General features: G+C 47.7%; 1 protein-coding gene across 4 annotated transcripts; it reads right to left on the bottom strand.

Moving 5' to 3' along the window:
• Positions 1-9,007: 9,007 nt before the first annotated feature.
• Positions 9,008-13,696, bottom strand: LOC127342209 (cysteine-tryptophan domain-containing zinc finger protein 5-like). Of its 4 annotated transcripts, none has more exons than XM_051368158.2 (9): positions 13,014-13,696; positions 12,752-12,795; positions 11,181-11,230; positions 10,962-11,092; positions 10,537-10,860; positions 9,998-10,445; positions 9,816-9,867; positions 9,611-9,700; positions 9,008-9,452 (listed from the first exon to the last, which is right to left on the bottom strand). In XM_051368158.2, the coding sequence occupies exons 1-8, from the start codon at positions 13,221-13,223 to the stop codon at positions 9,640-9,642; spliced, it is 1,320 nt and encodes a 439-aa protein (XP_051224118.1). In that variant the 5' UTR covers positions 13,224-13,696; the 3' UTR covers positions 9,008-9,452; positions 9,611-9,639. The 4 variants fall into 4 exon arrangements, with proteins under 4 accessions (XP_051224118.1, XP_051224117.1, XP_051224119.1 ...); XM_051368157.2 differs by having other exon boundaries at positions 9,810-9,867; positions 13,014-13,695; XM_051368159.2 differs by lacking the exon at positions 9,816-9,867.
• Between the last annotated feature and the right edge of the window lie 10,397 nt (positions 13,697-24,093).

Below are 24,093 nucleotides of genomic sequence, written 5' to 3'. Positions count from 1 at the left end.
TCACCGTACGTGACCGCGAGGCCCAATCGTGAGTAGGATGATCCGATTATGCGGTGAAAACCCTAAATCGTCGTAGATCTCATTAGCTTTATCTTGATCAAGCAGGACCACCATATATTCGTGCACCCCGTACGAATCATGGGTGGATCGGCTCCTTGAGCCGATTCACAGGATAACCTGAGAGCCGATCGAGGCTCGTATTTAATGTTTACGTGTATGCCATGCAGGAAACTAAGCGAGGCATCTCCATCACCTTCCTGACCAGGTATAGGTCAGGTGGCACGCCCTTGCACCAGCATCGGACGTGCGTACCAGAGGCTTTGCGGGCCGTCGCTCGGAGGGACCAGGGCCAGCCGCAGCCCTAAGTTGTTCCCGGCTCTACTGTGTTGCCCGTCGCTACTCGCCGGTGGGTTTCTGACCGCAACACTTGGATAATGTGATACTTGGCAATTGTTGTGCTCATGTTTAAGCTCTTGCATCATATGCTTTGCACCCATTAATGAAGAAATACATAGAGCATGCTAAAATTTGGTTTGCATATTTGGTCTCTCTAAGGTCTAGATAATTTCTAGTATTGAGTTTGAACAACAAGGAGAACGGTGTAGAGTCTTATAATGTTTACAATGTGTCTTTTATGTGAGTTTTGCTGCACCGGTTCATCCTTGTGTTTGTTTCAAATAACCTTGCTAGCCTAAACCTTGTATCGAGAGGGAATACCTCTCATGCATCCAAATACTTGAGCCAACCACTATGCCATTTGTGTCCACCATACCTACCTACTACATGGTATTTCTCCGCCATTCCAAAGTAAATTGCTTGAGTGCTACCTTTAAATTTCCATTCTTCACCTTTGCAATATATAGCTCATGGGACAAATAGCTTAAAAACTATTGTGGTATTGAATATGTACTTATGCACTTTATCTCTTATTAAGTTGCTCGTTGTGCGATAACCATGTTCACTGGGGACGCCATCAACTACTCTTTGTTGAATTTCATGTGAGTTGCTATGCATGTTCGTCTTGTCTGAAGTAAGAGCGATCTACCACCTTATGGTTAGAGCATGCATATTGTTAGAGAAGAACATTGGGCCGCTAACTAAAGCCATGATCCATGGTGGAAGTTTCAGTTTTGGACATATATCCTCAATCTCAAATGAGAATATTAATTGTTGCTACATGCTTATGCATTAAAGAGGAGTCCATTATCTGTTGTCTATGTTGTCCCGGTATGGATGTCTAAGTTGAGAATAATCAATAGCAAGAAATCCGATGCGAGCTTTCTCCTTAGACCTTTGTACAGGCGGCATAGAGGTACCCCTTTGTGACACTTGGTTAAAACATGTGCATTGCGATGATCCCGGTAGTCCAAGCTAATTAGGACAAGGTGCGGGCACTATTAGTATACTATGCATGAGGCTTGCAACTTGTAAGATATAATTTACATGATACATATGCTTTATTACTACCGTTGACAAAATTGTTTCTTGTTTTCAAAATCAAAGCTCTAGCACAAATATAGCAATCGATGCTTTCCTCTTTGAAGGACCTTTCTTTTACTTTTATTGTTGAGTCAGTTCACCTATTTCTCTCCACCTCAAGAAGCAAACACTTGTGTGAACTGTGCATTGATTCCTACATATTTGCATATTGCACTTATTATATTACTCTATGTTGACAATATCCATGAGATATACATGTTATAAGTTGAAAGCAACCGCTGAAACTTAATCTTCCTTTGTGTTGCTTCAATGCTTTTACTATGAATTATTGCTTTATGAGTCAACTCTTATGCAAGACTTATTGATGCTTGTCTTGAAGTACTATTCATGAAAAGTCTTTGCTATATGATTCACTTGTTTACTCATGTCATTTACATTGTTTTGATTGCTGCATTCACTACATATGCTTTACAAATAGTATGATCAAGGTTATGATGGCATGTCACTCCAGAAATTATCTTTGTTTATCGTTTACCTGCTCGGGACGGGCAGGAACTAAGCTTGGGAATGCTGATACGTCTCCGACGTATCGATAATTTCTTATGTTCCATGCCACATTATTGATGATATCTACATGTTTTATGCACACTTTATGTCATATTCGTGCATTTTCTGGAACTAACCTATTAATAAGATGCCGAAGTGCCAGTTGCTGTTTTCTGCTGTTTTTGGTTTCAGAAATCCTAGTAAGGAAATATTCTCGGAATTGGACGAAATCAACGCCCAGGGTCCTATTTTGCAACGAATATTCCAGAAGACCGAAGAGGAGACGAAGTGGGGCCACGAGGTGGCCACACCCTAGGGCGGTGCGGCCCAGGTCTTGGCCGCGCCGACCTGTAGTGTGGGCCCCTCGTGTGGCCCCCTGACCTGCCCTTCCGCCTACAAATAGCCTTTGTCGCGAAACCCCCAGTACCGAGAGCCACGATACGGAAAACCTTCCAGAGATGCCGCCGCCGCCAATCCCATCTCGGGGGATTCAGGAGATCGCCTCCGGCACCCTGCCGGAGAGAGGAATCATCTCCCGGAGGACTCTACGCCGCCATGGTCGCCTCCAGAGTGATGTGTGAGTAGTCTACCCCTGGACTATGGGTCCATAGCAGTAGCTAGATGGTTGTCTTCTCCCCATTGTGCTTAATTGTCGGGTCTTGTGAGCTGCCGAACATGATCAAGATCATCTATCTGTAATTCTATATGTTGCGTTTGTTGGGATCCGATGAATAGAGAATACTATGTTATGTTGATTATCAATTTATATCTATGTGTTGTTTATGATCTTGCATGCTCTCCGTTACTAGTAGATGCTCTGGCCAAGTAGATGCTTGTAACTCCAAGAGGGAGTATTTATGCTCGATAGTGGGTTCATGTCTTCGTGAATCTGGGGAAGTGACAGAAATCTCTAAGATTATGGATGTGCTGTTGCCACTAGGGATAAAACATTGGTGCTATGTTCGAGGATGTAGTTACTGATTACATTACGCGCAATACTTAATGCAATTGTCTGTTGTTAGCAACTTAATACTGGAGGGGGTTCGGATGATAACCTGAAGGTGGACTTTTTAGGCATAGATGCATGCTGGATAGCGGTCTATGAACTTTGTCGTAATGCCATATTAAATCTCACTATACTCATCATAATATGTATGTGCATGGTCATGCCCTCTTTATTTGTCAATTGCCCAACTGTAATTTGTTCACCCAACATGCTGTTTATCTTATGGGAGAGATACCTCTAGTGAACTATGGACCCCGGTCCAATTCTCTATACTGAAATACAATCTCTTGCAATCTTGTTCTCATTTTTTCGCAAACAATCATCATCCACACTATACATCTAATCCTTTGTTACAGCAAGCCGGTGAGATTGACAACCTCGCTGTTTCGTTGGGGCAAAGTACTTGGTTTGTGTTGTGCAGGTTCCACGTTGGCGCCGGAATCCCTGGTGTTGCGCCGCACTACATCTCGCCGCCATCAACCTTCAACGTGCTTCTTGGCTCCTACTGGTTCGATAAACCTTGGTTTCATACTGAGGGAAAACTTGCAGCTGTATGCATCACACCTCCCTCTTGGGGTTCCCAACGGACGCGTGCTGTACGCGTATCAAGAACACCAGAGAGAAAAGAGCTCTCCGGCAGGCTGAGATCCACCGGGGAAATTCCCTCCCGGAGGGGGAAATCGACGCCATCATCACCGCCATCGAGCTGGACATCATCTCCATCACCATCATCATCATCATCATCATCATCATCATCACCGCCGTCTCCACCGCTGCACATCGTCACCGCTGTAACAATTTGGGTTTGATCTTGATTGTTTGATAGGGGAAACTCTCCCGGTGTTGATTTCTACTTGTTATTGATGCTATTGAGTGAAACCATTGAACCAAGGTTTATGTTCAGATTGTTATTCACCATCATATCACCTCTGATCATGTTCCATATGATGTCTCGTGAGTAGTTCGTTTAGTTCTTGAGGACATGGGTGAAGTCTAAATGTTAGTAGTGAAGTATGGTTGAGTAATATTCAATGTTATGATATTTAAGTTCTGGTGTTATTCTTCTAGTGGTGTCGTGTGAACGTCGACTACACGACACTTCACCTTTATGGGCCTAGGGGAATGCATCTTGTACTCTTTTGCCAATTGCGGGGTTGCCGGAGTGACAGAAACCTAAACCCCCGTTGGTATATCAATGCAGGAGGGATAGCAGGATCTCAGAGTTTAAGGCTGTGGTTAGATTTATCTTAATTACTTTATTGTAGTTGCGGATGCTTGCAAGGGGTATAATCACAAGTATCTATTAGTCCTAGGAAGGGTGGTACATTAGCATAGGTTCACCCACACAACACTTATCAAAACAATGAAGATTAATTAGCCGTATGTAGCGAAAGCACTAGACTAAAATCCCGTGTGTCCTCGAGAACGTTTGGTCATTATAAGTAAACAAACCGGCTTGTCCTTTGTGCTAAAAAGGATTGGGCCACTCGCTGCAATTATTATTCTCGCACTTTACTTACTCGTACTTAATTCATCTGTTACATCAAAACCCCCTGAATACTTGTCTGTGAGCATTTACAGTGAATCCTTCATCGAAACTGCTTGTCAACACCTTCTGCTCCTCGTTGGGATCGACATTCTTACTTATCGAAGATACTATGATACACCCCCTATACTTGTGGGTCATCAGAACCAGTGCTAAATCTGGTGGATTAGTTTATATGCCTCTTTTATCCCGGTTCCTAGATGGAACCGGTGCTAAATCTGGTGGATTAGTTTATATACCCCTATTATCCCGGTTCCTGGCTGGAACCAGTGCTAAAGATGGTGGATTAGTTTATATAACCCTTTTATCCTGGTTCCTGGCTGGAACCGGTGCTAAATCTGGGGGAGGCTTATCTGGTATTTGTCTTATCTGGGGTGGCCTCATCTGGGGGGGATTATCTGAAGGCACACTGCTATATATAGCCCCTCCGGGAGAGTAGAGAGAGCAGCCCAAAAGCAGAGAGAGGAGAGGCAACGACCAAGAAGGAAAGAGCCTCTCCGGTGAAGCTTCTCGAAGATGTCTTAGATGGCCGGCCGCCTTAGACATCTTCGGAAGCTCCGCCCGAGAACTCTTCCCGCAAGCAGAGAGAGGAGAGGCAACGACCAGGAAGTTTTCCTTCTCATCGCACAAAAAATCCATTTCCCATTTTCGAGGTGCTGAAAGGGGGTGTTTCGTGAAGCAACCACCAAATTAAAGTTTCCCAACCTGTGTATCTGGAAAAATAATAAACTTGGATAATTGCATACATCACAAAAAATCCTTCACAATATGGGCTATCGTGTTCGAGGTTTCATGGCATTTAGGTCAAACGACCTATGTTACCAATACATCACAACAAATGCTTCACAATATGAGCTCAAGGTACAGGATAATAATACATTATAATCGCTTCGACCGTAATCATGGAGCATCTTCAACATTTAACGCGATGGTTGGATCAATGTTCACTGTGAAGGGCGGAATTTCAGCAAACTTATTATAATCTTTTGACATGTCTGTCTTGTCCTCGACTCCCACGATGGTTCTTTTCCCTGAAAAAACTATGTTACGCTTTGGCTCATCGGATGAGCTTGTTTCCTTATGTTTTGTTTTCTTCGGTCTGGAGGACATGTCCTTCACATAGAAAACCTGAACCACATCATTGGCTAGGACGAAAGGTTCGTCTCTGTAACCAAGATTGTTGAGATCCACTGTTGTCATTCCGTACAGCTGGTCTACCTTTACCCCTTTTCCATCCAGCTTGACTCATTTGCACCGAAACAAAGGGATCTTAAAAGAAGGTCCATAGTCAAGTTCCCATATCTCCTCTATGTAATCATAATATGTGTCCTTTTCCCCACTGTTAGTGTTTGTTGCATCAATGCGGACACCACTATTTTTGTTGGTGCTCTTTTTATGTTGGGCCATCGTGTAGAAGGTATTTCCATTTATCTCGTACCCCTGGAAAGTCAATACAGTCGAAGAGGGTGACCCGGCCAACAAGTAAAACTGATCTCCAGTATCGTTGTTATTAATGAGATGTGTTCTGAGCCAACCGTTGAATGTCTACATATGTTTATGAGTAATCTAGTCTTCTGACTACCGCGGGTGTTGGGAGCGCACAATATTCTTCTGTTCAGTGATATACGGGGCCACCAAGGTGGAACTTTGTAGAACAGTGTAGTGTGCTTGAGTGAAAGAAATTCCGTCTCTACATATCATTGATTTCCTTTCTAGCGTGCCTTTTCCACTTAGTCTCCCCTCATGCCGCGATTCAGGAACACCAATCGACTTAAGGTCAGGAATAAAGTCAACACAGAACTCAATGACCTCTTCTGTTCCATAGCCCTTGGAGATGCTTCCTTCTTGCCTAGCATATTTATGAACATATTTCTATAAGACCCCCATGAACCTCTCGAAGGGGAACATATTGTGTAGAAATACAGGACCGAGGATGGCAATCTCTTCAACAAGGTGAACCAGGAGATGCGTCATAATATTGAACAAAGATGGTGGAAACACCAACTCAAAACTAACAAGACATTGCACCACATCCTTCTGTAACCTTGGAAGACTAGCTGGATCGATTACATTCGGAGATATTGCATTGAGGAATTGTAACACCCCATTTTTCAGAACTTGCATTTTTCCTCCTGTCTGAAAATTTTGAACCAACAAAAACTTTTCATTTTATGTCTGCTTGAGTTTTTGATTGAGTTCATGTGTGTTCTGGTCTTGAAATTTTCATTAGGATTATTAAATTAGGGAGTTACCTTGGTTAATATTTTAGTAACCCATTTTACAATCAGAAGGGTTTTGCCCTTTTGGTGTTGACACCAACCCTTATTACTACTAGATGACCCGTTGCGCTATCGCGCAATGACGGAGGCTAACCATAGGGTTTCGCTTATTTTAGTACCGAAGGTTGGAGCAGAGATCTTCCATCGAGTACAATAGTATCCGACGTGCGTGTTATCGCATTGCTCGACGACCCTTGTACTTTCATGTGGGTAATGCTCTCGATATCTCTTCCACTTTCCTTTGCGTAATCCACTTGCTATCACGGGAATATTATGGTTAAGTGGCTGCGATTTCTTATTTCATCACTTGCACATTTGTCTTTCATCGCAATGTTTAAGTGTACCTATGCACGGCGTTTTAATAACTTTCAAATAATACCCGTTGCGCTATCGCGCAAATGGCGGAGGCTAACCATAGGGTTTGGCTTATTTTTTTGTACCAAGGGTTGGAGCAGAGCTCTTGCATCGAGTACAATAGTATCCGACGGGGCGTGTTACCGCGTTGCTCATCGTAACCGTTGGTACTGGAGGCTTGGGAGCGTGTAGCTCTTTCGATGGCCGTCCCATGGTGAGCTATAGTAGTATTCAGCGTGTTTCGTTGGAGGAAACGCCCTCGACGGCCCTTGTACTCTCATTTGGGTAATGCTCTCGGTGTCTCTTCCACTTTCCTTTGGGCAATGCAGTTGCCATCATCGGAAAGTGGCTGCGATTTCTTATTTCATTACTTGCACATTTGTCTCTCATCGCAATGTTTAAGTGTACCTATGCACGGCGTTTTAATAAGTTTGAAATAATTTCTAGAAAGACGCCGCTTTAACAAGTTGCCCAACTAATAAGTTGCCCACGTACTCTCGGAAAAAAAATTCGCTTACGCGCACGCAGTTTGGTGTCACTATTCACTCCCTCTAGATAGATAACGGTTCCGAGTTCCTTAACAAGACTGTTGATAATCTCCTCACCACCCACGGCACCGCCCTGCGACTATTATGCCCATGCACTTCCCAGCAGAACGGTAAAGCCGAGCGTGCCATTCGTACCATTAATGATACTATGCACACCATTATGTTCCAGGCTCACATTCCAGCTCCTCTCTGGGCCGACGCTCTGGCTACTGCCACATACCTGCTTAATCGTTGTCCTAGTACAACCATAAAGTCCCAGGTTCCGTACACATGCCTCCACAGTCGTCCTCCCTCATACATTGATCTTCGTGTCTTCGGTTGTCTTTGTTATCCTAAAATCGCGTCCACCGCTCCACATAAGCTTAGTGCTCGTTCCATGGCATGTGTCTTTCTTGGGTATCCCTCTAACCATCAGAGTTACCGCTGCTTTAACCCTGTCACTGGAAGAATACTCGTCTCGCGACATGCTGTCTTCGATGAGAAGGTTTTTCCTGTTCAGCATGCAGCTTCGTCATCCGCGCTTGCGCCTCCTGCGCCGCGCGGACTCGACGACCTCTTCGGCACGCCGCCCGTGCCACCAACGCGAGCTCTTGCACCGGCCCCGCGCACCCTAGCGCCAGCCCAAGTGCGCCCGCCCCGGCCTCGAGCGCCCCCGCCTCGACACCGCCTCGCCCAGCCGGGTCCTCTACCACGGCAGAGAATTCGGCGTTTTCTCTGCCGCGGCAGACTGCCACGGCAGGAATTCCGGCAGTTTGTCTGCCGCGGCAGGCAGCCACAACAGGAACTCCTGTCGCACCTCGCGCTCGGCCCGCCGCCGCATGCCCTGCCCCTGCCAGAGCAATTTTGAACTGGTAGTAGTTACACCGGATCGGTTCAACTGACCAACCAACACATAATTGGAATGTAACGTACAGTGAGACTCACACTCACAGGGCACCAAAATGTTGTGAAGGCCATGAAAGATCTCTTACAATATTATATGCATGGTGTGGATTAATGAGCTTGAGTGGTTACTGGGATGACATGCATATGATAATCACTTTACCTTACGGGTTATAGTTTCGATGGCGAAAAAACCACGGAAGTGTATCTCATACCTCTTCAGGACACTGAAAACTACTATATATTCCCCTTAATTGTGCACCCTAGAGGTGCTAATTAAGTTCTAACAACAAATTGGAGCAGCAGCCACTGCTGTCCAAAATGTAAGGCCAAGACAGCATGATTTATCACAATTACCACAGAAGACAAAATAAGCAATATCACGACTGCGAAGGAGAAACAGACGGAAAGTGTATCAACAAAAATTCTTCCTGGGCAACAGTTCGTGTCATGCATAGGAGTAGTTAAAGAGCATATAAAGCTAAGCCCGTATTCTCAACATAGGGTCTGGATGAAGGATTGTCTTACAAGCCTCCCAATCAGCCAGAGGATGTACTGCACTTACACAAAATAACTTTTACATAGCCCTATCTACGTAGCTACCACAGCAGGTCAATGCCGCAGCATAGAAGACACATCCAGCGGAAGCATATAGGCAAATAATAAGGGCATCACATTAGCTTGATGCTGTCAAGGCGGTGAGCCCATCTCGCTAGCTTGATGATGTATGGAAGTCGCACCAAGTACCAGTGGACGCCGAGGTAGTGAGCATTACTAACATATACTGATGAGCTCTCACCTAGCCCCTGCAGCCGAGCCCGTCATGAAGATATGGCTGTACAGAACATGACCTGGTAAACAGAGAAAAGAACAAAGAACCATTATAGTGTACTGGTACTCGGAAGCAAAAGAGTCCCGTGAAAAAAAGGAACGACATAGAAACAGAACTATTTCAAGATAGCAGTATCAAAGATCATAAAAGTGTATACACAAAGTAAGTAGGTTCTACCTTATACACATACAGCATTTGCAGATACATCAGACCAACTTCTGGTTTGGTTTGTTGCCCGTTCCACATGAGCTAGCAGCAGTGTCGGTCCTAAGACATAAGAATGAGTGCACGATAAGGAATTTTTTCAACCTAGGCGACACATCGGGAAGAACCAAATAAGCCAAGAAAGTTCAATAAGAGAAATAGAAGTGTTCACCCTAACTTTGGCCTAGCTTCATATATTCTCTTCCTTATCAAGTATGGCAAACTCATGCCTACATTTTCACAATAGTAACATAAGAAAGCAGACACAACCTTGACTCTTTTTATGATTATCATCATTTGCTGAAACAGCTTTAACATCTAATATTGACTCAATATCTCTGAAAGAACTCGCGTCCCTACCTCGTGCTTTCAGTGGACCATTCTTTGTTTCCTTCAGGTGATTCGGAATATCAGCCACCAATTTTTCTGATTCCTCAACTGAATGTTGTTCTGTCTTCATGCTTCTAGGTAAGAGGACTGAACCTGCATCATCTGACATATCCAGTAACTGAGGCATAGTCCCCTTATTCACAATTGTTGAATCATTATGTCTGCATTGTGAATTCTTGATACTTGGGAGGTGATCTTTCTTTTCAACATACTTATTTTTATTTGACACCTTATTTTTGTTATCTCCTGCAGCAGAGGTCGTGGGACACCAGTCTCTGTTCAGTTCTGCTTTGTCATAATCAAATTCAGGTGCTTCATGTTCCTTTGTTACAGATGCTGTCTTTTTTCTCAGCGCCATAATATTATCTGCAAGTGGTGAAAGCAAGAGTCCTCCAGGAATAGGATGGCAGGTCATTATCTGTTCAAACAACACAGTGGATAACTCTTTTAAATCAATCATCTACTATTTTTTCACCAAGATTAAATTTATTAATGGAGCAAAATGTAACCTGTAAAATGGTATGCGGAGATGCATCTGGTAAATTTTTGGGCTCAGGATCTCCAGCGCTCCCACCAAGGCTGTCATCCATAGAGGATGAAGGAGAAATGTCGAGGCCCAGACCACTGTAGACAGCAGCAGTATTTCTTGCCAAACTTCTACTGCTGTTCACCTTGATACGTATTTTAGGTGCCTTTTGCTCAGGACCATTGACTGCTCTGTTCAAAATCTGTTGATGAGGATTACCATTGATCCCATTCGATGTTCTTCGACAATAATCATCTTTTCCCCTGCTATCTAATTCAGTCTTGACAAAATGACTCTTCTGTGCACTCTGGAAGTACATAATAAAATTTCATACGGTGCTAGTATATAGGCAGTACAGCATGGATCCTATTAAGTCAACATATAAAGGTGAAATCTGCAGAAGTATACCTCCACTGGAACATAAGGTGATCTAGAGGCATTGCCATGGTTTGGAGGAACTGCAGGACTTCTAGATTGAGATATAACAGACAGAGAACGCTGGGGGTACAAGAATGAACCATAACCTCCCATTTGTGACCCTATGTAGTGAAAAGATTTTTCAGATACAGCAATCCAAGAACAGTACCTCTACAGAGCAGGCAGGGTGGCAGCTTTGTTTCCTCTTACCCGAGTTCTCAGCACATACTCCACCTTCATAGTCCTTCTGGAAATGCTTGCTTAAGAATTCATACAAAAGATAAGGAGCATATGTGAAAGAAAAAAAAAACACTATTTAAGAGCACGCACAGCAACTCAATTACTCAAAATGAAGACCTGGTTTCTACAGCTCATTAACAACAGTTAAATATGTCCACCAAGAAAGGTCCATGCCGTAAAAATGCTGAAATTCAAATATTCAGAATATCCATCTCACTTATTCAAACAAACCCATATGAGTTATGTGATCCATATGCCAGAAGTAGCATCAGCACATGCCTCACTTTTAGTAATGAAAGTAGGATCCAGAATGCAGACCGTGAATAGCTCTATACTTGATATATGCATCTATGGGATATGGTATTATTGGTATGTCATTTTAGACCATTGCACCAATAGGTCTGCAAAGACACAGGCATATCAAGCAACAAAAATAAAGTGACAATTATCCACCTGAAAACCATTTTGGATACTGAATCAAATTTCTAATATACAACGAAAATCTCATAGGATACTGCATTCCTAATCCATAAACTATTCAGCTCTTATCTCTGCAAGGTTCTAAAAATTTGGTAATCGGTATCCGTTTGATCACCCGCCTAACAGCGAGTATGTGACCTAACCAGCCCATTTGTGCGACATAAGTAGCGCTTATACGGTACAGGTAGGGGAGCCTGTCCCATGTACAGGGGCTCGTAGATCTGTGTATAGAACACTCTACTTTTGCCAAAAGCAGAACTTTCTGTAAGCAACCTGGTACTCAAACTCCTGATGCACAAAATCAGTGCTCATATTTCTACCAACCCTACCAGCACACATATTCACAGGTGGAATAAATAAGGAATGGTAAAGTGTATGATTACAAACATAGCAATCAAAAAAGCTGTCAGCTAATGTTTGAAGCAGGAGTCATGTGAATGCACAATGTTGTCAGCTAACGCACGATAAAATACAGGTTTACCCATTTATTTGGCATCAATCTGAAGCTTCTAACAGATCATTTTATTCTTCGCGGGCTTATAAAAAACATAATTCAACCAAAAAAAATAACAGTTATGTTTTAGCAGGTTTACTTTGCTTCTAGGTTAGAAGCTGAAGGGCAAGCTTATCAGAAGCAACTACGAGACAACAGTAAATGGTTTTGCTTGACCGGTAGACCTTCTTTTATGCGTGTTGACAAATGTGGATAGTGACCTACAGAATCTAACATTCAAAAGATAAATACGCTATCTTACACGAATTTGGCACAAAAACGTATACGGCTCCAGTGCCACGTGACCACGTCAACTCCCACACCAATTACTCCATTCTACTTATACACAACAAGTGACCGCCTTGCACACTTCTCACCAATAGAAAATGTAACCGAAACCATCATAGTTTCATCATGGGCTGAAACGATGCAGGCGACAAAAACAAGTATTTGCGGCTTAAAATGATAAAAGCTCCTGAACTCGCCTACAAGATGTGCCAGAAGTCAATGCAAACTAACATAGGAGCACACAGTAGAATTTTGAAAAACTAATTTGACAATTACTTACTCCACACATGATTCCCAGGAAATCAGCTGAGGCCAACACATTGGCTGCATTTTCATATGACCGCAGCGGCAGGCGATTGCCCCGAATTTGCAAAACCCCAGCCAATGGTAAATACGTTAAATAGATTTAGAGAAACAACCATGCTGATCAGTAATCGCGTCATCAGGAGATACATCAAAATATTATTAAAACCAAAAAAATCGCGAGAAAACGGAGCTAGCCCCCAATCACCACGCCACCCACGAGCTCAACAACAACTCACCAACGCGAGGCGCGGCTTCCGTGCCCCGGCCCTCTTCACGGGCATCCCGAGGTCCGCCAGGCTCTCGGCCTCCTCCCTCCGCTCCCTCGCCCACCTCTCCCGCAGCCTGGTCGGCTCGAACGCGAGGCCCTCGCCGCTGTCCAGCCCGGGAGGCGGCAAGGGGTGGGTCCTGCCCGCGCCAGCGCTGGCGCGCCTGGAGGGGAGCGGCATGGCGGGGATGTCGAGGACGAGCGATCCGGGGAGGAAGGCGACGACGAGGATGGTGACGAAGAAGAAGGCCGCGGCGGTGCCGATCCACTGGAGGTAGTCCACCTTGTCGACGAGCAGGACGCGCGCGAGCCTGGATCTCAGTCCCGGCCTCCGCGCCGCGGCCGAGGCCCGGCGCCTCCAGTCGAAGCCGCCGCGGTTCCGTCACGCGCCGGACCGTCTCCGGCCGCGCCCGACGCCTCCGTTCGCCGCTGCCGAGGATCCGCCCCGCGCCAGCCTGTCTCCGGCCTCGCCCGCCTCACCTCCGCCCGCCGCCACCGATGTCGCCACCTGAATGGGCCGCCCAAGCTGCTCGGGCTGGCTGCTCCTTCTCCGGCGCCGCGGATTCGGGGGAGAGGCGGCGCGCCGCTGGCCTCCGCTGATTGGGGAGGAGGTGAGACGAGAGGAGGGGCGGGGATTGGGTCGCGGCTTTGGATGCCTCGATCTAGGTTTTCACTGTCCCGCGGATGGAGACGGAAGGTGACCCGAACGAGTGTACGTGGCTGTCTCTAACCGTTGGCCCCCGCACGTAGCTGGCCCCAGGCGTCATAGACTCATCCAGAGAAGCAACTGGTGAGAAAAAATTTACCACATCGGACGGCTGAGGAAGAAAGTGGGAGGTGGGTTTCACAAACGTGCGACCAGGATTGATTTGCCCCTTTCAGATGGCCTGGTTGAGAGGGTAGTCTTTCAACATTTATAGAAGTAATGTTTCCCTCTCTTATTTGAATGATGCCAACTCATCACCTAGGGTTACATCACCCACACCCTTGATTGTCCTTTTATTTTTTCTTCCAACACTTGTGCTTATGCACTTGGTACCAAAACCTAGCACATGCATTGGCATGGCTCTCTTCTCTCTTTTCACCCCTGCCCCTTTATTTTTCTCTTCTCTCTTTTTCTCTCTTGGAGTTTGGCCGAGAGGTAAGAAGAGGGGAGACTTCCCCCTCTCTTCTCTTTTCTTTCCCCTCTCTCTTTTTCTCCCCTGGTTTGGGCCGTGGACAACCCCACCGTCCCTCTCCCTTGCCCTGGCCCAACCCTAACCCCTCCACCTCTCCCCTCACACGCCCAAAAACCCTAGCCCGCGTGCCTGGTCAAGCGACATGATGGCACAGAGCCTCGCTCGACGCGCCATCACGCCTCGTCTGCAGCGCGTCGCCTCGACTCCCTCCCCCACTGACGCCACCAGGGCAACGTCACCGCGGGCCCTACGCGTGACGCCTGCCCTCGCGCGCTCGTTGGCCATCGCCACCGCCCACGCCACTGCCTCGCCTCCCTCCGCCTATATAAACCCACCAGAGGCACGCCTCCCCCTTCAGCTCCCACACCCACTACGCCGCAAGGCTGCTCCACTCCCTCTCTGGCTGCTCGAGCGGCAGCCGAGCCGTTGCCGTCGCCACGCCGAGACGCTCACCGCGGTCACCGCGTGGGTGACGCGCAGGAGGTCGCCACCACGGCGCCAACGCCACTCCCCTCCTCTGATCACCTTCACCCACGTCACCTCCTGCATCTCCTGACCCTGTCCCTCTCTTCTTCTTCCCAGGAACACCGCAGGACGCCGCCGCTCTCGACGCTCCGACGCCGTCCGTGACGCAGACGACGCCGAGCGAGGAGGAGCAGCAGCCCCTGGACGCCGCCAGTACACGCACGCCACGCACGCCTACGCCACCGACCCGCCTGCACCGATCCATGCCACCGCCAGCCGCCGGTAAGCCCCTGGCCGCCCCCTTTCTTCCTCCGCGTCGGCGAACGCCGCGGCCGTCGAGCTCGCGCCAGATCTGGACCGTCGGATCCAGATCGGGCGGGCGCATGGCGCATGCACGGCCACGTCGGCGTGCATGGCCACGTCGGCCTGCCTGGCCCACCACGGGCCCCGGCCTTTTTCTTTTTTTTCTTTTTCACCGGCCACCGGAGATGCCCCACTGGGCCGGCCCATCTGCACCGCACCGCACGGCCCAGGGCGTTCCCGCCCTTTCCTTTTATTTGAAAATTTGAATAAACATAAATTAAAAATGAAAATCTGCCAGTATACTGTTTTGCTAATAAAAATTAGTTTGGTAACTCTGATTGACATGATTCCAATTGCATTAGAACCAGTATGAAATTACCTTTCAGATGCCACTGGCCTTGTATTTTTAGGATTTTTGTGCGATTTAGTATTAAACATGATCACTGTATTCTGGTTAGTATTCCTAATTCCTAAAATTGAAAAATTAATATTTTTGAATGTTTCCAACTGGATTAATCTTATATTGTTACTGTGCATCTAGGAAAAATACCAGAAGCCTCTGTTAGTAATGTTTAGTCTCTGGTTATGATTGTATGTGTGCCACATGCAATGATAGGATTAGAATTTGATGTTTTTAATTAAACCTTGATGCATTGTTTATCAAAATGGCCAAATCATGTTCTGTTTCTGCCAAACCACTCCCCTGCATACTTTCCCTTTTATTTGTTACTCTTGGTTCTTGAGTTTATGTTGATTGTATGTATCGTTTACTTTGGCGACGCTAGATACGAACGAGGGAGAAGTTGAAGGGGAGGACTTTGGAGAAGGATTTGAGGAGGACCAGGGACAAGCCAACCAAGGCAAGCCATCTTTGAACTCTGAATGATGTGGTGTTGGATGTCATTTGTTGATATCCCTAAGCATCTTATCTCTTTATGTGATGATCTCTCTATGTTGGTCTATGTATGGTTGTAATTGGAGTAGTTACTTGTAGTGGTTTTTCATCTTGGTTAACACGTGGGAGAGATGCATGGTGTCACTGCCGTGCTACTCCTTTGGGTCTTCATGAGTGCTCAAACCGAGCATGTACTTTTCCAAATTAGAGTTTTACACCACACGCCTACTTTGTTGAGTATAGAGGTATCAAAGTCATGATGCTTGGTATATTTCTCAAATTGAGAGAATTATGCCGTGTACCCCCCCCCCCTTGAATAATGGATGGGTAATACACCTACACCACCCAAGTTGTATAGTAGCACCCCAAATCTGAAAGTTTGATCCACCCTTTGTTATCATCTTACATGCTTACCTTAAGCAAGTAGGACCCCCTTTATGCCACTCACTTATGCTCTCATGGTATGATGACCTTCATCTCGGCCATGGTACTATAGTAGTTCCTTCTCGTGAAATTATAGGTTGGGAACCCCTCAAGGTTTACCTTGTTGTAAATGTTTATAAAAACCTTGGGTGAGCTAACCCAAGTGTATGGTTTAAGAAAAACAAAGGATCTTGATAAGGATGTTTGGGAAAGTGGTGTATGGCTGTTTGTGGAACGCCAAGGTGTTGTGGGAAAAAGAAATGGTTTCAAAAGGGGCACTGCGTATATGTGTACACCAGCCCAACTTTTATTCGCGCAACCACATTATCCAATATGGGCAGGGGCTTAGTCCGTAGTTCGTTGAGATTGGCATAAGCACCCTTCACAACTCTCTAGGGAGGGTCAAGATGACCTCCGACGCCGGGTTGTGTTGGGGGAATAACCCCCGGTATGCCAAAGGCATGCCAAACCAGATGGTTTGAGCCATCAAGATACCGGTTTAATGATCTTACCGGAAGCCTAGTAGGAATCCGGGAAAGCAAAGCTAAGCCGGTATCCCCAAAGGGGTATACCGGAACCCGGTAGAGAAGATACCGGGAAGGAGGGCCTGTCGGCAGGACTGGTCAAAGATTCTCTTCAGAGCAAGAAGACAAGGATGAGCTAAGCAAAGCAACTTTATTCAGAGCCCTGGCGCCAAAGAGAGAGGTGACGGAGAAAGAAGCCGGAGGACGTCAGCCTCCCTGATTAAAGAAGACCCCGGTGTCATCTATGATTAAAGTAGCTTTGTACAGTAACTTTGTAAAGTAGTTTGTCCAGTCAAAGATGCCGTTAGGGTTTCTTGCACTGTAAGCCACCCTCTCCCCTATATAAGGAGAGGGGGCAGCCATTCTTGCAGAGACGATGAAATAGAGGTAGACAGAACTTGTAACCATGTTGTGATCAATGAAGCTAGCGATCTAGTAAAGAGTTCTTCCTCTTGTCTCTCTTCTTGTATACCGGTCTCTGGCTGTGTTCTTGAGGAAAGCATCCGGAAGTTCTTCCCATCTAATCGTAAACCCTCCCCCGAATCCTCTTGCGTCCATTCGGCCCCAATCTAAGCCATCCTATGGCATCTGCTCGTTCACCACGACGACAGTTGGCGCCCACCGTGGGGCATGAAGTGGCGCTTGATGGAGTTCACATTCGGGCGGGCGTCCTCGAGATCTCCGGCGAACGTACGGTGTCCGCGTTGGTGCAGCGCATCTACGCCATGGACTTCATCAACGACAACGCGGGCTGCTTCGCCAACGGCGGCGTCTTCCCCAAGAACGGCCGCATCATCGAGTTCGGCAGCCACCGCATCTACTTCGGCACCGTCCCCGTGCGCCAGCGCCTCTCGCCGGTGCTGGTGGCACCGGACCCGCCAAGATGGCTCTGTGAAAGAGGTTGCGGCTGAAGGTGCCGGTCGCGCGGTTTCGACCCGTGCGGCTAAGCCACCGCTGGAGCGCGGCGCAGGCGCGGCGAGAGCATCATCCGCGCCACCGGAAACACCGCTCCAGGCGGCGATGAACGTCCTCGCCACCCCCATCGCGCAGAACATCGACCCGGCAGCGTCTCAGGCGGAGCTGGAGGTGCAGCGCCAGAAGATGCTGGAGAGCGGCAAGGACATCGTCAGGGTGCAGCGCGAGCTGAACCTAACCGTACGTGAGTATAACGCTGCCCATGGCTTTGCTTCTGTTAGCGCACATGCTGCCAGGATGCCGGAAAACCGGCTAAAAGCTCGCAACCTAGATCAAGATTTGCGCAAAGAGATTCTTACCGGCAAGAGTGCCTCTGCATCTGTTAGCATCGTGGAAAAACCTAAGTATAGCAGCCCGGATAAAACTATAAAAGCTGCTAAGGCTGCAGTAGAGCTATGCGAGTCACTTTCCGGAGAGGCTTTGGTAAAGCAGCAAGAGCGTGTTAGAGAGCTGCTGGAAACTATTGAGCAGCAAAATGCTGAGCAGCTGGCTAAGCTGAACAAGGCAGCGGCCTCAAAATCCGCGCGTTCAACAAAGAATGCCGGTAGCAAGTCCCATGGGCAGGCTTCGTCCCCCCATCCGGATAGGAGAAGAGAAAAAGAAGTGAATGCGCAGCAGATGACTGTGTACGATCCGGTTCTTGCCGGAAAGCAACAAGCCGGACAACATGATGCTGGTAGAAAAAGCCAAGGGGCAGAGTGAGGCTACGCCAGAGGCTATGCCGGAAACAATCATGCCGGTAAATATGAGACCGGGCAAAACTATCGAGCTGCAAGGGCAGCATACGATGAGGAGGAAATGGATCCCCCAAGGTACCGGCAGGCAAGGGCCGCGGTGCCGGAATGTTATGATGAAGCTGATTCTACAAGACCGGCAGCGTACCGGAACCCATTGGGAGAACGTTTGGGAGAGAGATACTTACCGGAACGGGATGCGAGGCACCGTCTGGATAGAGTGTACTTGTCAGAAATGATCGAGGAGGAAGGTCCTCCAGGTCCAAAGTGCTTTGGCCCAAGGATCATGAAAGAAAAACCACCAGTTCGCAACTTTATGTTGCCCCGTGACACAAAAACATATGATGGCACCACAAAGCCGGAAGATTGGCTCGCGGATTACATGACCGCGGTATACGTTGCAGGCGGTGGAGGAACCGTAGCAGGAGGAGGAAACCGGCGTTGGGCCGTGAGGATCATACCATCGTTTTTGGTTGGACCGGCAAGAATCTGGCTAAACAACTTGCCGGCAGGAAGTATAAATGGCTGGCTGGATTTTGAGGAGGCTTTTGTGAGCAATTTCAGCAGCACCTATCAGAGGCCCAACAGGCCGCAGCAACTTGCTCTGTGCGTGCAGCGCCCGAATGAAACAGACCAGGATTATCTGGCCCGGTGGAACACTACAAGGAACTCCTGTGAAGGGGTAATCGAGGCACAAGCCATTGCTTGGTTTAGCAGTGGATGCAGAAGAGGTTCACCGTTGTGGCAAAAGTTGCAGCGCAACATGCCGACAACGCTGGCAGAGATGATACGTGTGGCGGATAGCTATGCGTTGGGAGACCCAACGCAGCCGGCAGTGCAACCGGAGCTGTAACAGTTTGCGCCACGAACAACACCGGGATAACCGGAATAACAAAAGAAGAGAAGATTTTCCGGATCGAAGGTACGGTCCGCAGCAAGTTGCTGCTGTGCAGGAAAACTCTGAGGCCAGCGGCAGCCAGAGGCAAAAAACCGGATCGCAGCCATGGGCAGGTCCAAAGAAACAATGGGTGGAAAAGAAACCCTGGGTCCAGAAAAGAAACTGGCAAGAACCCGCAAAATACACCATGGAAGCTGCCATGGACCAACCTTGCCGATGGCACACGCCGAATCCGGCACACCCGTGAAACCATCTGACGAAGGATTGTACCTGGACCAAGTACTTGATGCAAAAGGGAACGGTAAAAGATGCACAGCCACCACAAGACATGCCGCGGCAGCAGCAACAGCTACCGCCACCACCACCACTTACCGGGGCAAACGCCTTACCGGTGCAGCCAAACCGGCAGCAGTACCAGCAGGTTAACCGGGTGGAGCAAAACGATAACCAACCACCTCCACCGGCACCTTTGGGCCGGAATGTTTACGAAGACCCGCATCTGTGCTGTGTTGTCTTTGTCACTGAGCCAACAGACAGGCAAAGTGTGCACCGCCGCTCCATGGAGGTCAATGCTGTGATGCCGGCAGTTCCCAAGTACATGATGTGGTCCAATCAGGAAATTACCTGGTCATCTAAGGATCACCCTAAGATCATGCCGAATCCGGGTGGATATGCTCTTGTTGTGGACCCAATCATGAAAGGGCCGCAAACTCGAGTGAAGTTCGGCAAGGTGTTGATAGACAATGGCAGCAGCATAAACATCATGTACAAGCACACCATGCATACGCTGGGCATAACAGAAAACATGCTTCAGCCAACGCGCACAACGTTCCACGGGATCGTTCCTGGCTTGTCCTGCGCCCCGATAGGAAAAGTTCGGGTGGACGTGGCATTTGGAGGACGTGACAACTGCCGGGTGGAAAATCTGGAGTTTGAGGTAGTGGATCTAGACAGTCCCTACCATGCATTGCTGGGGAGACCGGCATTGGCAGCTTACATGGCCACAACTCATACGGCTTACCTCAAGATGAAGATGCCGGCACCTCGTGGACCATTGACTGTGGTGGGAAACTATAAGGTCTCACTGGAAACTGCATCTGCCGGATCGAACCTAGCGGAGTCGCTGGTGATCGCGGAGGAAAAGAAAAGAATGCAGACAGCTGTTGCGCTGGCTCAGTCCTCACAATTGAGCTTAGCGGCAATGAGTGAAAACATGGGCTCACCGGCATTCAAGCCAACCAATGAAACAAAGGACATCGTGCTGGATCCGGCTTACCCAGAGCGCACCGTTCGTATCGGTGCCGGCCTTGACCAAGCATAGGAAAGCGCGCTCGTCAGCTTCCTCCGTGAGAATCGGAATATCTTTGCCTGGTCAACTGATGATTTGGTAGGTGTTCCGAGGGAGCTGGCTGAGCACTCTCTAAACGTCCGGAAAGATGCCAAGTCGGTGCGGCAACCACTGTGCCGGTTCGCTGAAGACAGAAGAAAGATCATAGGAGAAGAGGTAACCAAGCTGCTTGTTGCCGGATTCATTGTGGAGGTCACGCACACAGAGTGGCTGGCCAATCCGGTAATGGTTGAAAAGAAGAAAGATGAGAACCTGGAGGCAAAAGCTCCGAAGGTGTGGCGCATGTGCATCGACTACACCAACCTGAACAAGGCTTGCCCAAGAGATCCTTTTCCTTTGCCACGAATCGATCAAGTGATTGATTCAACTGCTGGGGGTGAGCTGTTGTCCTTCCTGGATGCCTATTCCGGTTTCCACCAAATTCCCTTGAAAAAGGAAGATCAAATAAAAACTGCGTTCATTACCCCGCACGGGGCTTATTGCTATGTCACTATGCCTTTTGGTTTGCGCAACGCTGGTGCAACGTACCAGCGCTGTATGCAAAAATGCTTGTTTGATCAAATCGGAAAGAATGTGCAAGTCTATGTGGATGACATTGTGATAAAAACTAAGGTAAAGAACACCTTAATTAATGACATCAGGCAAACGTTCGATAACCTAAGACGGTTCCGGATGAAACTCAATCCGGCAAAATGTACCTTCGGTGTCCCTGCCGGCAAGCTGCTCGGTTTCCTGGTATCAAGCCGGGGCATAGAAGTTAATCCGGTAAAGATCCGGGCAATAGAAAGAATGGCTATCCCTCGAGAGTTAAAAGATGTGCAGAAGTTTACCGGAAGCTTGGCATCGTTAAGCCGGTTCGTGAGCAGGTTGGGAGAAAAAGCTCTGCCACTGTATGCTCTGATGAAAAAATCTGACACGTTCGTCTGGACCCCTCAGGCAGACGCAGCGTTTAAGGAGCTAAAAACAATGCTAGCCACAGCACCTATACTGGCTTCACCTCTAGAGAGAGAGCCTATGCTGTTATACATAGTGGCAACAAACCGGGTGGTGAGTGTAGTGGTTGTAGTTGAAAGAGAAGAGGAAGAAAAAACCGTCCAGAGGCCGGTATACTACCTGAGTGAGGTGATCTCCCTATCAAAACAAAAGTACCCTCACTTCCAGAAAATGACTTATGGCGTGTACATGGCCGCCACCAAACTCAAGCATTACTTTGAGGAGCACCCCATGAAGGTGGTGAGCGAAGCACCAATTTCCGACATCATGTGCAACAAAGACGCCAGTGGCCGGATTGCAAAATGGGCAATCCAGATATCACCATACGTGCCGGTGTATGAAAGAAGAGATGCTATAAAATCATAGGCTTTGGCTGATTTCCTTGTTGATTGGGCGGAGATGCAATACAAACCGCCGGATCAGAGGATAGATTACTGGAAAATGCACTTTGATGGATCTAAGCTCAAGGAAGGTCTAGGTGCCGGTGTGGTGCTTACTTCACCAAAAGGAGACCACCTCCGGTATGTTTTGCAAGTACATTTCAGGGCATCGAACAATGTCGCTGAATATGAAGCTTTGATCCATGGGCTTAAGGTCGCAAAAGAAATCGGTGCACACCGGATCATTTGCTATGGAGATTCAGACCTTGTGGTACAGCAGTGTTCCGGAGATTGGGATGCAAAAGATGCCAACATGGCCTTGTACCGGTTTCACGTGCAAAAGATTGCCGGATTTTTCGAAGGGTGTGAGTTTCACCATGTGCCGCGAGCAGAAAATGAAGCCGCGGATGCTTTGTCCAAGCTGGGCTCATCTAGGCAAGAAATTCCTCCCGGAATAGCTTCGGCTCACTTAAGAGTGCCATCAATCAAACCGAGCCCGGAATCAGAATCAATTTTTGTACCGGAGTCACACGTAGTACCCATGGATATCGATGAGGGGAACCCGGGGACTGCTCCGGCAAGCTCGGGGACTGCTCCGGTAAGCTCGGGGACTGCTGTACCCATACCGGAAGAAATGATGCTGGTGGATAGCATGGAGATAGATGCACCGGTGTTTTTGGTTCGAGAGATACCGTCATGGGTTAAACCTATTAAGGAATTCCTGATCAGCGGCACCTTGCCGGCTGACGAAAATGAATCAAGGAGGATACAAAGAAGGTCCAAAGCTTACACATTCATCAACGGTGAGGTGTACAAGAGAAGCGTTACCGGTGTCCTTCAAAGATGTGTGGAACCGGAGGAAGGGAAAGAAATGCTTGAGGAAATTCACCAAGGAGAATGTGGGCATCATGCTTCATCAAGGGCGCTAGTAGCAAAAGTATTCCGGCATGGGTTTTATTGGCCCACTGCTTTGGAAAATGCTGAGGATTTGGTAAGAAAATGCAACGGCTGCCAGAGGTACGCCAAACAAAACCATACCCCAGTATCCGGTTTAAAGACAATACCGCTAACTTGGCCATTCGCCGTTTGGTGCCTTGACATGGTTGGCCCATTCAAAACTGCAAGAAGCAGCATGACTCACATCTTGGTCATGGTGGATAAGTTCACCAAATGGCTAGAGGTAAAACCTATCGCAAAGTGTGATGGGCATACAGCGGTGAAATTCCAAAAAGATGTCATTTTGCGGTATGGGTACCCGCATAGCATCATCACTGATAATGGAACCAACTTTGCTCAAGGTGAGTTCAAAAGGTTCTGTGAAGACAACAACATCCGGTTGGATTTGTGCTCAGTGGCACACCCACAAGGCAATGGCCAAGTGGAAAGAATGAATGCCTTGGTGCTTTCCGGTATCAAGCCTAGACTCATTGATGCGGTGGAAAAGTCACCGGGATGTTGGCTCGATGAGCTACCGTCAGTACTGTGGAGTATAAGAACAACCCCAAACCGGTCTACCGGATACACTCCGTTCTTCATGGTTTATGGAGCAGAAGCGGTCATACCAACCGACATCATTCATGATTCACCAAGGGTACAGCTCTATACTGAGCAAGAGGTCAAAGAGGCCAGAGAAAATGATGTGGACTTGCTGGAAGAAGCAAGTGAGCTGGCTTTGGCAAGAACAGCCATTTATCAGCAAAACCTAAGACGCTATCATAACCGGAAGGTTAACCCGAGAGTTTTCCGGGAAGGAGATCTTGTACTTCGCCTGGTGCAGCGCACTGAAGGCCGGCATAAGCTCTTGCCACCATGGGAAGGTCCCTTCATTGTAAGCAAGGTGCTTCACAATGATGCATACTACTTGATCGATGCACAGGAGTGGAAGAAAGGAAAGGCGGACAGGTCCGGAGAGGAGAGCAAACGTCCATGGAACGT

Source organism: Lolium perenne, chromosome 3 (assembly GCF_019359855.2).
Source record: "Lolium perenne isolate Kyuss_39 chromosome 3, Kyuss_2.0, whole genome shotgun sequence".
Lineage (NCBI taxonomy): Eukaryota > Viridiplantae > Streptophyta > Magnoliopsida > Poales > Poaceae > Lolium > Lolium perenne.
This window is presented reverse-complemented; position numbering and strand designations above follow the sequence as displayed.

Coding starts and splice junctions, on each gene's coding strand:
- LOC127342209 (XM_051368157.2), bottom strand. CDS start 13,223: ATGCCGCTCCCCTCCAGGCGCGCCAGCGCTGGCGCGGGCAGGACCCAC. Junction 12,796..13,013: donor GGAAGCCGCGCCTCGCGTTG/GTGAGTTGTTGT, acceptor ATGAAAATGCAG/CCAATGTGTTGGCCTCAGCT. Junction 10,446..10,536: donor CTCCGCATACCATTTTACAG/GTTACATTTTGC, acceptor TTGTTTGAACAG/ATAATGACCTGCCATCCTAT.